The sequence below is a fragment of the Sturnus vulgaris genome, chromosome 2, assembly GCF_052056855.1.
Source record: "Sturnus vulgaris isolate bStuVul1 chromosome 2, bStuVul1.hap1, whole genome shotgun sequence".
NCBI classification, from domain to species: Eukaryota; Metazoa; Chordata; class Aves; order Passeriformes; family Sturnidae; genus Sturnus; species Sturnus vulgaris.
In genome coordinates this window covers 70,193,257-70,206,492 of record NC_142244.1, presented here as the reverse complement: position 1 = coordinate 70,206,492, position 13,236 = coordinate 70,193,257, and the positions used below count along the sequence as shown (strand labels likewise).

Below are 13,236 nucleotides of genomic sequence, written 5' to 3'. Positions count from 1 at the left end.
ATTTCTACCTGATAATTTCCAGTAATTAAACTGCATCCTTATCAGTTGAAAACACAGCTCTGTAACATCTTCAAGTGAAGATTCCTTGTTCCATGTGCATGATGCAAGAACATCAAGGGATCTGTAATTGCTTAAAAGAAGTTTTTTGCTATTTTAATGTGTTTGCATGATTGTCTTCAAGTTTCCTGATTATTATTAAATATTTGTATCACCATAGCACCTAAAAGCCTAGGTGGCTGTCTACAAACTGTGTTTGGTAGTTCGTATACAAACATAAACCAAAATGGTTCTAGCAGTCTCAGAGATGGTGTTGGTAAGCAGCTGCAGCTATTCAGCATGTTGCAGCCTCCCCCTTAGGCTGCTTCACTGGAGTCATTTAATGATTCTCCCATCTGGAACAATTGCAGAAGAATGTATGAGGGGGTTTTGCCGCTGTTCTAGGGCAAGCCCAGTGTTTAGTTCACTTCCCAGGTAGGTTAAATTGGTCTTTGTGCTCAAGTGACTGAATTGCATCTTCACGCTCTAGATGAACCATCTAACCAAGCGTACCCAGAAGGGGCGAGTAGTCTTGCTGCTCCCTTTATCCGAGCAGTCATTCCCGCTCCCTTTGTGCCAACAGCGCTCTCTCTATAAGCGCTGTCACTTAAATTAGAGGCGGCTCACAGAACTGAACTGGCAGAAAAGGAGCAGCTCACTGCAGCATTAAACCAGTGCCAGCGCTGCTGCCAGAAACCAAATAGCTCTTCTTCCAGGTGCACTGATAAAAGGCTCACAAATTGTCATTCCGCAATGCTGCTGCACAAAATCTTAAAATACCATTCTAAGCCAAAGGGTTAATATTAACTGTGCAGAGTGAGGGAAAAGAAACTTTTTAGATTTGTGATCCACAGAGTTTGGTCATTATTCTAATTACCCTGATTGTAAAATCTGCTGTACAACAATGTAGTTCACATGATCGAATGTGAAAACAGTTTGGGAAAGCAAGTCCAGTCTGGCTTTTAGCTTGTACCACTGTAGCACATATTAAAGCTGGTTCATATTCATATGAACTTACTCGGCCTGCGTAAGACTTTTTGCATTATCTCCCCTGTCCTAAGGGATATTGTAGGATGCCCCTTAAGGCTTACATGTAGGATGCCATGAGAGAATATATATTTGAGGTCTTACCAAACAACAATATTAAATTGAAACTTACAACCGTTAAACCAGAATGCATAAACTAGATGGTTAAACTGGAGGAAAAAAGAGCAAAATTGTTTGCTCAGGAAATGAGCAGAATGGTTCCTAACAGTGTGAAAATACCACAAATGCGGCAGTTTTTGTCAGTTCAGACTACTGTGGGCTGTGACCTGAGCGCTACATGACCCTTCTCTGCACAAATAATCATGTAGTCTCAAATTACACGGAGCAGCTCTTCAGCTCAAGCTACAGATTTTTTATTTGTAGGCAGGGTTAAAACGGTGGCCATAACAACGTGTACTGGGAGTTACCGCCGTTGCTGCTACAGATTTAAACAGTCGCTATAAGTGGCAATCGCCAAAAGGATACGGATGCTGTATGGCTGGCAAAGCTTTGTCCAGCGACTTTCTCAGGTGGTGGAGACTAGTTACTAACATCTACAGTAGGTGGCGGATTTGTCGTTGACAAGAGATGTTATCGCGATAGCGACGAGGAAAACCTCCCTAGTTAAAAGCTCAAGCAGGAAACACAAGCTTAGGGGGAAAAAGTAAAGTTAAAACCAGCCGTAATGAAACTCTTGACTCGGCAGTAGCACGGCCGCGGTACGGCTGGTTCTCCTTGCGGGGAAGAGGCGGCCGCGGGAGAGAAGCCCCCGCTCCTTGCGGTTCCCCGCTTCTCCCCAGCGACTCTCCGACTAGTCAGAATCAAAACCAACTCAGACAGCGCTTGGGAGCTTCTGCAAACGGGGCGTGGGGGCGGGCACGGGCAGCCTCCCCACCTCCTTTTCTCCGCCGTTCGGCGACCTTCCTCCCCTTGCGATCTCCTCCTCCTGCCTCTCCCTTCACGGGCGGCCACGCTGCGAGCCGCAGGCAAAGCCCAGCACCCGCGGCCGCAGGGAGGCCGGCAGCACTCAGCAGAACCGGGAGCGGACCGCACGTTGTGTTTTCTTTGGGGGCTCGGGTCGGCGGGGCTGTCCCGCCCCTGAACCAGGGGTGGTCAGGACTCGGAGCCCGCTCGGGGCGTAGCCTTGCCGCTCCTCCCCGGGGCGTAGAGGAGGAGGAGGAGGAGGAGGAGGAGGAGGAGTGGGGTGTCTCGGCCGTCCTTCCCCGCCCCGCGGGCTGACCCCACGCGGGCAGGCAGGAGGCGGCGCGGCGGCGGGGACGTGCCCGGCGGGATGCGCGTTTAGCGGCGGCCCCGGCCGAGCGCAGGCCTCGCCGGCTGCACCTGGCGCCGGGGGAAGCGGCCGCGGAGCCCCGCGTCCTGCGCCCCGACACCCGCCATGGAGAAGCGAGGGGAGGGCGAGCCGCTCTCCCACCCCCTGGAGCCGGAGCCCGAGCCCGAGCCGCAGCCGGCGCCGCCGGGGGAGAAGCGCTTCAGGTTGTGGTACGTGGGTTCGTCGTGTCTGGACCGGCGGACCACGCTGCCCATGCTGCCCTGGCTGGTGGCCGAGATCCGCCGCCGCGGCCAGCGGCAGGAGCCCGGCGGCGCCCCGGGCAGCGGGGTGCCGGCCCGCGAGGTGCTGCTGCTGCTGGGCTCGCCCACGCTGCGCTGCGTGCCCGCCAGCCCCGGCCCCGCCGCCGGCCCCGGCCGCTCCACCAGCCCCGCGCCCGCCGTCTTCATCTTCGAGCACAAGGCGCAGCACATCGCCCGCTTCATCCACAACAGTCACGACCTCACCTACTTCGCCTACCTGATCAAGGCGCAGCCCGACAACCCTGACTCCCCCATGGCCTGCCACGTCTTCCGGGCCACCGACCCCAACCAGGCGAGTGGGGGCAGGGGGCGGGGGCGCTGCCCGGGATCTCCCCGCTTGGCTCCTCTCCTCGCCGTGCTGGACCCCAAGCACTGCGCTCCGCAGCCGCGGAGGGGCCGATGTGCCCGGGCGGGGCAGGGTGCTGCATGCGGGGCGCTGCGGGACCGCAACCTCCCCACGTCCGCCCGCAGCGTGGGGGGAGCCCGCCCGGGGCCGGCCGTGCTCGCCGTGTTCGCCCCGGTCTGCCCCTCCAGCTCAGGAGGCTGCAGCGCCCTTGGGCTCCGCGGAAACGGGGGGCGATGGGGATACAGAGCCCCGCATGGCCATGGGGTGCCTTGCCAGGCCGGGGGTACCAACATCTGCGGAACGCAGTGCCCGGCGACGTGGAGCCCCTTTCTTCCCGGTCCACCCTCCGTGGGGAGGCCTCGCATCCTGCAGCAGCTCAATGGCAAGGGCGCAGTGTGCTCTACGAGCAGGAGGCAGGATTTGTGTTAAAGCGTCCTAGCGGTGCTGTCAGTGCTGGACAGGGATGGAATAGGGGAGGATGGTGCTTTTCCTCGGACCCCCGTGGAGCAGGAACGATCGTTCGTGACCAGCGGGTCCTGTTGTGCTCATGGGTCACGCTAAGGACACCTGGCCGTGCTCAGACATATGCAGTAGTGCTACAAACAAGGCTAGGTTTGGGTGGGGACATTTTTGATAAAGTGCCAACTGGAAAAAGAGACCTAGCAGTAACATTGTGTTTTCCTCACTAGCCGGCTTTGGCTAACACATCAAACTTGCGGGAGGCTTCTTTCCCTCCCGTTTAGAGTATGCGAGCAATAGCGGGGTGGACATGTAGGTTGGATAATCAATTTAGCAAGATGACAGCAAAAAAATGCTTTTTGATAACAGTCCTTTGGTTGAGTAAGTCAGAATACTTTCTCCTCAGTTTTCACAAACTGGAGGAAAAACTCAGTTAAAAGATAGCTGACTTACTGCATGTACTGAACAGCTGCGGGGGGTTCTTTGTTTGTTTGGGTTGTTTTAAGTGAGGAGGGTAGGAAGTATTAAGAAAACTAATGAAAAGTTCTCGGTATATTAACTTTTATTTGAGCCAGCATACTTCCAGAGAGAACATGGAGGCATTTAGGTTGCATTCATAGCTCTCGCTTAAGGACAGGCAGTATCCCAAGCGGAGGTAACTGTGCTTAACTTGTTGGCAACTGCTGTGGGTTGTGCTCTGCCAGGAGAGCACGCAGCAAGAGCGTGGAGGGGAACATTATCTGGCAGGGGAGGAGCCCCAATGTCCTTTTAGGAGTTCAGGCAAACTAAGGTTCCTGCTGTTGGCAGAAGATACTGAATCAAATTTATTTCTGGGGTAGGTCTGTAGTGGTATCGTGAGTTTGTAAAACAATCTTGCTTAAAGATAGTGAATCTCTAGTACGCAGGTGAACGTGCAAAGTACTACATACATTTACATTTGGAAGGCTGTTTCTGACTGAAGCTCTATCCATATGTGTTTCCTTCTTTTCCTCATGGGGAAGGTGCTCTTGTGTGCATTAAATTAAATCAAACTGATACTGTAGTTAAAGTCTTCCTATTGAGAGAAGTTGTTAGTGTGAATGTATCTTGTTCAGTTACACCTGTCAAGATTTTTTTAAACTTTGTTATCATTAATAAAGAATGTATCCCTCCCAGGAGCATTGATTTTGAACTACAGTGAGGATAATAAATGCAGAGCTAGTGATGTGATTCACAAGTGTCTGATTAACAGGCAGGTTTTTTTTAAGGTACCAAAAGGAAAAGAAGGTGGATTTCCCCCCTCCCCACCCTGAGTTTCCTTATCGATTTTTGGGGGTTTGGTTGGCTAAGCCTGTGCAGGTATCTAGTTGTTGGCCTGTGCTAAAGTTTAATCCTGAGTAGGTGAAGTCAAGCTGCAGGTTACTAGCTCTAAAAGTCTGCTTTCTAAACTCTTAATTGTTTATTATAGAATTAATGCTGTCCTTGCATGCTTTCAAGATCTTTACTCACTTCTGTTAGTAGTGTTTATATGAGCCTCGTGTTGTGGATTAACACAGAAAGTATTTTTCACAGCTGTTATTTTAAGACAACCTCATTTTCCATCTTAGGCTATAGTGACTTTCAGCCAACCTAAGTTGGCACTGCTACTGAGAAAAGTGATCCTGTCCTCTTCAAGACTCAACCCCTTGTTTCTTCCTCTCAGCTTTGTCCTCATGGCAGCCACAACTGTTTGTGCAAACAGAATACAGCAAACAGAATCCTGGAATTGACTGGTGTTAAGCTTGCTTTTCCTTACCTTCTTTGGAATGTTTCCAAACTGCTTCCCTCATTTGCTTTACTATGCAACCCTAATACCTGTTTACATCAAGGCAGGTGGTTTGGAGGCACATGGTATCAACGAGTGGCCAAGAAGGTAAAGGGTCAGATAGTCTTTCCAGAAGCTCTAGAGAAGATAATTTCCAGAGAAGTTGTGGATACTCCAACCCCTGGAATTGTTCGAGGTTGGATGGGGCTTTGAGCAACCTGGTCTAGTGGAAGGTGTGTTCCTGGAAGTGGAGGTAGAATTAACTGGTCTTTAAGCCCCTTTCCAAGCCAAACCGTTCCATAATTCTGTGGAAGTTATGCTGACTTCGTATTCACCAGAGGTGACTGCAAAGCCATGGTATTGTCTATTTTGCCAGCAGACTAAGTAACTCTGCAGTGAAGGAAAGGTGCAGGAGATGTCTGGTGGTCTCTGAGTTAGAAGACAGCTAGCCATAATTTTGAATGGTGGATGCTAATTATAAAAGTGAGGGGTTAATGATTGACTTTTGAGGGATGAGTACTCCCATGATAATTCAAAAAACAATGTAGGTGAGAATGAAAGTTTTGGCTTCAAGCCTGTAACTTTGTCCACCAGCTGTACTGCACAGTGTTTAGGATGTACATGCATTCACTATGATCACAAAAAGTGCTGGTATTCATAGAAAAAAGCACTGCCTCTTGCCATTCTCTGTGAATTTCTTTAACAGATGACCAGTGAAAAGCTAGTGTAATATGTGCTCTGACGACATCAGGTGGGAAGATAACATCTTTTAACTTTATTTGCTGTGACTGGAGAAAAATGAGAGAGTGAGCTAGTAGCATGAAACACCTTCATATTTAATTTAAAAGCCTGCAAATTTTAGGCAGAGCTGAAAAGTAGGATCCAGTGAGGTGGCTGGTGTTCTGGAGTAGAACTTCAGCAGAGTGTCAAACCCAGGGCTGGTCAGCATGACAGCGGATGCTAAGATGCTTTTATTGGATTGGCGGTGTGGGTGTGTGTCTCTTTCTTTTGCTGTTTCATTACAAGGGGAGACATCTGAAGCCATCTGACTGGTGGAGATGGGAAGAGAAATGTTTGCCTTTTTTTTTTCTCCCTCAGAACTTACTACAGTGTTTGCTGCTTCTTGTAACTGTTCAAAGCAGTAGCGATCTGGAGTGGATAAGGGTAGTTGTCTATTTAGTGTTGTATGGTAGCTTGTGGGTAGCAGCCAGAGATTTGTTATTTTGTGTTGCTGTCATTTGAGAATTATCAAGTATGCGCAGACTGTATGTAGACTTCAGATGAAAGCATTGTCTCATTTTATATTTGACAGATTTTATTTACAATCCTAGGAACAGTTGTTTTTTTTTTAACCCAAAAGTTAGAGTTTATAAATATGGCAGACATAACCCCTTCTTGCAGCCACTGAGAAAAGGCTGTTTAATTAATATTTTCAAGCAACACATTTTTACCATTAAATACTGATTTTATTCTGTAAACCAGATTTTAATTGTGTGCAGTTTGACAATTGCCTTGAGTTCCCTGTTCTCTGGGGGAGAGGTTTATGGTATGATCTCTTTCTGCAGTTTTTTTGTTATCATCATGCTGATCTAGATCGTGTGTTTCCTGCTTGAAACATGAATAAGCTTGTTTTGAGAGGATTTTTTTTAAACCTGAACTGGCAACCTAAATCAAATTATTCTGTACTTCTTATTAGTGAAAATAGTTGCTTCCTCCAGGTAAGTAAGAACTCATTTCATGAGTTCTTTGGTTTTCTATTCTCAAACTTATAAGCATGATGAAAATGTATTTTTATAACGTTTCAAAAATAATCGAATCTGACTGTGGAAAAGAAAAAGTTAGGGTGGACAGACCTCAGTTGAATTCAACTCTTGTGGGTATAATCTATAGCTGTGTCTTTGTGCATGTGTACACCCATGTGTTAAGGGTCTAGGCTTTCTCAAGGTGAAGCAGAAGTAATGGAGCCTTTTGGTGACAGTATAAAGCTGTGGTAAGAGCTGGAGAGGTAAAAGCTCAGAGACAAGAGCAGGAGAGAGCCCACTTGTCAGAAACACTTGACTATGCCAATAATGTGTTTCTTTTCTGTTGGATAATGTGTTTCAGTAAAGCAAGGACGTATGACAATTGTTCTGGATAAGCAAGGCATCAGTACAAAGTCTAGCCAAAGGAGGTTTTTATGTTCTATGAATATCATGTTGCATAAAGTTTCTTGCTGAAAAATACAACTTAGATATGTTTGAAGAACAAAGTTTGTCAAGTTTACATGCATATTTCTGTTGTACTTCGATTTTTTGTGTGATATAGGAGCATGAGCTGAATGGCAGTAAAGTCAAGGTGTAAGAAGTACACATATACAGCATTGTTGGAATTCATATTCAAGTATTGCACTGGTTGAGTTGTCTGATAAGATGTGTTTTGAATAGGTATAACAGACATGACAAAATAGATATGCTGTAGATTTTGAAGGATCCTGTAACAAATAGGAGAGATGACATTTGGTTGATAGTACAATTTGGTTGCCAGGGAAAGATTTTCTATGAGAAATATAGGTTGACCCAGTTTTTACCAAGAAAACAAATCTTGGAGGGATCAAAAAAAATGTTTTCTAAGTTCTTGTGGGTCAGAATTTAATTAATGGGTTGAGAAACTGAAAAGCAATGACTCAGAAGAAAGCATGGATGTTAAGGGCTTGCAATGAATGCAGAATTGTTTGGTGAGCAGCCTTATTATCTCTGGCTTACATGGGCTGTACAGCCTCAGATGAAAAGTCTTGCATTCCCGTTTTTTGAAACTGAAAGTTGAGAGCTTAAGGTTTCATTTTTGATTTCCTTAATAGATTTGGCACTTCTTTTTTCCTGAAAATGAGAGTACTTTTCATTTTAGGATTGTAAAGCTATCTTTAAATTTTGGTTTTGAACATCCTGTCCATAATATTTTTTCCCCACACCACAAACAGAGTAAATAATAAAAACATTAAAATTGTAAAGTGTTTATAAATGGATATGTGGCCTTTTTATTCCTGGCTAATGTTTAGGAGAGGAAAGGGAATGGTTTTAAATACCCTTGTCTGTCATGTTTGTGGAAAGAATTAATTCATTTTTTTCCTTTTGCAGTTCATGAAAACCACCCATTATTTGAGGAGTAGAAGCAATGTCTTGGAGAACTGTATTTTCAAAAAGGCAAAACAAAGTACATGAAATTATGTATTTCACTGAGAGTGGATGTAGGTAAACAGTGACCAGATAACAGGGCTATTTTAAAGAAAGGGGCTTGTGTGTATCTGAGAATACAAAATCAAGGCTTGTCTTCTGATTATTTGTTTCTAGGTTTGTTTTTTTTTTTTTGTCCTGTCTGTCAGTGCAGAGACAGTTTCTTTTAAAAATAATTAAATAGAAATCTGACTTTAAAAAGATTTAGCTAGCATATGTGTGTCTTGGCAACAAAGAGAGTTTGATTTTTAGGGGTGATGAAAATCTCTGACCAAAATGCTTGGTTATTTATAAAAATGAGTTCTAGAAAACATTTAATTTCTCAACAGCCATTATGAAATAGTGGTGTTCCTGATGCCTATCAATCTCTGCTCTTTGCTAAGGTTTGGTACAGCATTTGATGTGCACAGCTCACCGTTCCTTGGATCTCTTCCATCGATCTTCCCCATTTGGAGCTCCCTGAACATCTTGAGTTTCTCTGAGGTAAAGTGGTGAATGAATACCGCAGTGAGTTGGGACCAGCTCAGAGATTGCTGCCTGGTCTGTAGGTCATGCAGATTTTCAGCAGCATTGGCATGGTCCCCATATGATACCAGCTGTCCTTTGCCACCTGGTTTTGTTTCCTTTGTGGTTTCAGATACTATTTCAAGTGCAGGGACAAGAAAAAAAAGGAAGAGTTTATTTCCAAAGTGGCTTTTATCACATATGTGAACTATGGCATCTTCCACCTTTCTGTTACATGCTGTTCTGAGACACCTTTAGAGACTGCAAGAAGATAAAAAGACCTACAAGACCTTCAAGGATAAAAATCTACTTGTAGAGTCATTAAATAATATGGTGTTTCCAGGGCTGCTGAAAACCAAATTTAAGGCAGCAAAGTGAAGTGATTTAATTTAGAAATAGGCTCTGTGCTTTCCTGTTCTGTATCACCTGTAATACAGTGTCTGTCACCTTATATTGACACACATACAACGAGACCATATGAAGTTACATGGGTTCCAAAATAAAGTAGAGCATCACCAGTGCAAGACAGCATATGATCATTTGACAAACAGGTGTATTGTCCCTGGAGAGGTCAAAGTATAAAAAGACAATACTGAATGTCACAGGGCAGGATAAAAATATGGAAGTGATTACACCAGGGATGCATGAACTATGTGACTTCCTATTTTGTGATTTGTTTTGGGTACCAGAGAACATGCATAAGTTTTGGGTATGGCTGTTTTCATCCATGAACCTTTTGGGGTTTTTTACTCCTTTTCAGGTGTATTAATCAGGTGGCATCTGGTAGATCAGTGAGGTGGGCAAATAAATATTCTTGATGGTCCTGTAGATCTGAAATTACTCTGGTATTTCAGTTGCTGGGTGGGTTTAGTTCTGATATTGTATTTAAGACTGCAGAGAAAAGAGCATAAAAACCCACAAACAAAACCACATGCATTTGACTAAAAGGGCTCATGGCAACCCATATTAGAGTCTTAAGTTATATATTGTATAAAAGTTAATGATGTATTTTGAAAAATCGAGTTAGTTTTTATTCTGAACGCAGCCATGCTCTATCAGCACAAAGCCTTTGATAGTCTCAAGCTGCTCTCCCTTCCTTGCCTCTGCCTCTCTGTAGCAGCCACCCTGCTTGAAATAAGCAGCAACTGTGCCTCACTGTTTGAGGCAAAGCCTGCTTAAAGCCATCCCTCTTAAATGAAATGGGCTGCTTAGCCCACCGCCCCTACTCCCTGCTGCAGGGAATTAGGACTTAGAGTGAGAAATTAATTACCTGGTCCTCTTTCAGAGAGGGTGGTGCCGCCAGGATTTCCACTGCTCCCTTAGCAGACTCTTTCTGGACCAAAAAAAGGACAAGCTCGGCACCAGCAAGACTATTGGGTATCGTTTTACCTTTGAAAGATCAAACTTTGTGTCTTGGCTTCAGCTGCAGTGCCTAAATATGGTTTTTATGTCCTTTTGTGTGGTTTTAGTTGAGTCAACTGAAAAAAACTTTCAAGGTGTACTTCAAAGGCTGTCACAGCATGACGTTCAGATAAGGTTGATGCCATATAGTCAATACATGGATGACATGTCTTAAATTTTTTGTTCAGAGCCTCAAAAATATGTCAGAAGCTAATAATTACATAGCTGTGTTAAAACTCCTTTCAGTTTGGGTCATTTGTAAGAGTGCCAAAATACTTCAGTTGAACCACTGCAGAAAAGAACCCCTTTTTTTTTTTTCATCTAAATTTTTTTATTGGAGACCTAATGTTATTCAGAAACTCTAATTGATGCTTTGGAGGAATTGTATCTATTTAACCACATTTCCTGACTTTATAAGCTACTTGTAGTAGTGATTTGTCTTCATATCTGTTCGAATCTGGTGGCTTTCTCATGGAATCCATGATTTTCCTTTTTTAAAATCATTTTATGTATTCAGAATTAGATAGGCTTTTTAAAATAATGTTTTTTAGAAATTTGGAAGGGTAGTGTGGTGAGGATCTTCTTCTGAGTCTCTGGAACTGCTGAAGATAGGTAGGATTCTACAGTATTGGGCATGTGGCACTTTTCTGAAGGATTAAATAAATTTAAAATGCAAGCATGAAAGAGAGCGTTGTTCAAAGCCAGTGTGAAAGACTTGTAGAAGCTGTTGGGCAAGATAAAACCAATACCATAGAAGTGTGGTTTTTTTCCAGTTCTACCATCCCTAGCTCTGCAGTTTTCCCTCTCCCATTATAGCTGACTTTAAAGGTATGTTTCAGTCATTAAGTTCATTTTTGTATGTTGATAAACCTTAACAAAGAGTGTGCTCTGTTAAAGTGACTGGGGTTATGTTTTATTTCATTACTCTCCTTGGCAGGAACATGCAGATCTGCACAGTGCTGTTTAGAGATCCTTGATGCATTGGAAAACATGTTGAGGGAAGTCAGAATATTATCCTCCAGGGCATAGCAGTGACTACCTTCCCGACTGTTCAGGATTTTGTTTTTCCTAGCAAGAAAAATAAATATTTATTGTTTAGAATGCTGATGTTAAATATATTTCATGTATTATGTGACATAGATATGCGTTTCCTGTTATGTTAATTCAGAAAAAAGCAAAAAGCAGCAATGTCCCAGGAACTTTGGGAACAGTCAGTGGTCTGTGGGTTCTTAAGTATTTCTGAAATAGAGTAAATATTCAGTAACAGAGCAGTGAAAGGCTAGGACGTGCAGTGCTAACTTGTTGGAGCATATTTTCATGTTGCTCTTCATCTTTTGTTTCTTGCTTTGGTTTGATTATTCCTAACAACTCTATCTCAAGTTACAGTAAAATTTCCAAATAAAAACAGAGTAGGCTAATGTATATTTAACAGTGCTGTATTTGCCAGGGAGGAACCAATTGCTTGCTTACTGTTTGGCTGAAGGGCAGAAATGAAGTTTCACACCAACTCCAGCTAAAGCCTGTGCTGGAAGCTGATGTTTGACCTTCAGGTGCTGTACAAATTCAAAGGTCTGCAATTCCTGCTGCTCCAGCTCTGTCACAGTGTGCAGAATTATAGCCTTGGTAGTCTAAGGTGAAAAAATGCATTCCTGCTTGTGTGCAAATTAGAAGGTGAAGGGATTGTGTGTGTGACCTGCTGCCATACTTGGCAACGAAAATAAATACCAGACTGCCCTCAGTGGCATGGTACTTCTGTGGCAATTAAGCAGTTAGTCACAAATTGCCAAACAAGCTACTGTACTATACTCTACAAAAACAAAAAACCAAGAACATAATTTAAGATTCCAAAATGCTGCTCTGATGTGCAAATCCCATAACGACTGATAAGAGAGCTTTCTATGGAAAATATTGCTCCTTCTGTAAGATTTGCTTTAGGCTTTTGTACAAGACTTATTTTTTTAATGGAGAACAATTTTGAACAAGTGTCCATTTTGTAGACAATACTTCTGGCCTGACTTTATGGTCATACTCACTGAGGGCCTCAATTTTCTGTGCAGCATGACTGCAAACTTTAGCAGTACAAAAAATAACTTGTAAAGAGGATACACTTTTTTTTTTGTAAACCAACTGCGTTATAAATAGACACAAGATGTTGGCTTTTTTCAGCAGCAATTTTTTGGGTGAACCTTGCCAAAAGAAAATCAAGTGAGCTTTTCAGTAGGAGCAACACACCATATTTTTATTTGAATTTTTCATGAAGAAACACACCCAGATTATCCACAGCATATGTGTGCATATATTCAGATTTAGCCTTGAGAAAATTTGCTGACCCAAACATGAGAGCCAAGTAGGAGCAAGGCAACATGATTAAAGCCAGCTCAGAAGGAGTGGGTTTACATCCTGGCACTGTGCCTTGGATTCCCTGTCTGCTTAGTGCTAGGGAGAGTTAAAAATAGTATCTGCAGTTAGTGGGATAGTGTGAAGTTTACAAAATGAATAAGTTTCTTCCATAGTGACCTTCTTTCTGCAGAAATCACCACATAAGAAGGTGATATTTTAAAAAAATAAATATATAGGGCTATCAATCAATCTGTATAAATGCTGTGGAGTTTTTTAGGGAGTTTTGTTTTCTATTGTTCAATATGTGTGCAGTCCTTAAAATATACAGCATTACAGTTGGGAGTATGAGAAACATAGGGGCCAGCCTGGACTGCTAGATTTGCTTGAGTTTTGTCTTTCTTTATGTAACCAAGTATTTTGTTTCTGTAGGACTGCTACTGTTCTGCATTTCATTTGTTTTACTTCAAATTGTAGTTGCAGTTGTATGGGAGTTTGAAAGGGAACTTCATGTTTAGTGAAAATTAGAGGTTAAACCCCATTTT

At 43.6% G+C, this 13,236-nt stretch overlaps 1 protein-coding gene across 3 annotated transcripts in view; it reads left to right on the top strand.

Annotated features, from left to right (window-relative positions):
- Positions 1 to 2,458: 2,458 nt before the first annotated feature.
- The window catches only part of TBC1D4 (TBC1 domain family member 4), a 97,242-nt gene continuing 86,464 nt past the window's right edge, over positions 2,459 to 13,236 (top strand). For 2 of the 3 annotated variants that reach the window (XM_088159750.1, XM_088159752.1), the window contains exon 1: positions 2,459 to 2,944. In XM_088159750.1, coding sequence (XP_088015876.1) covers positions 2,459 to 2,944 — 486 coding nt within the window. Of the gene's footprint in view, positions 2,945 to 3,407; positions 8,933 to 13,236 lie in introns of those variants that run through there. The other variant, XM_014870962.2, reaches the window with a different exon arrangement.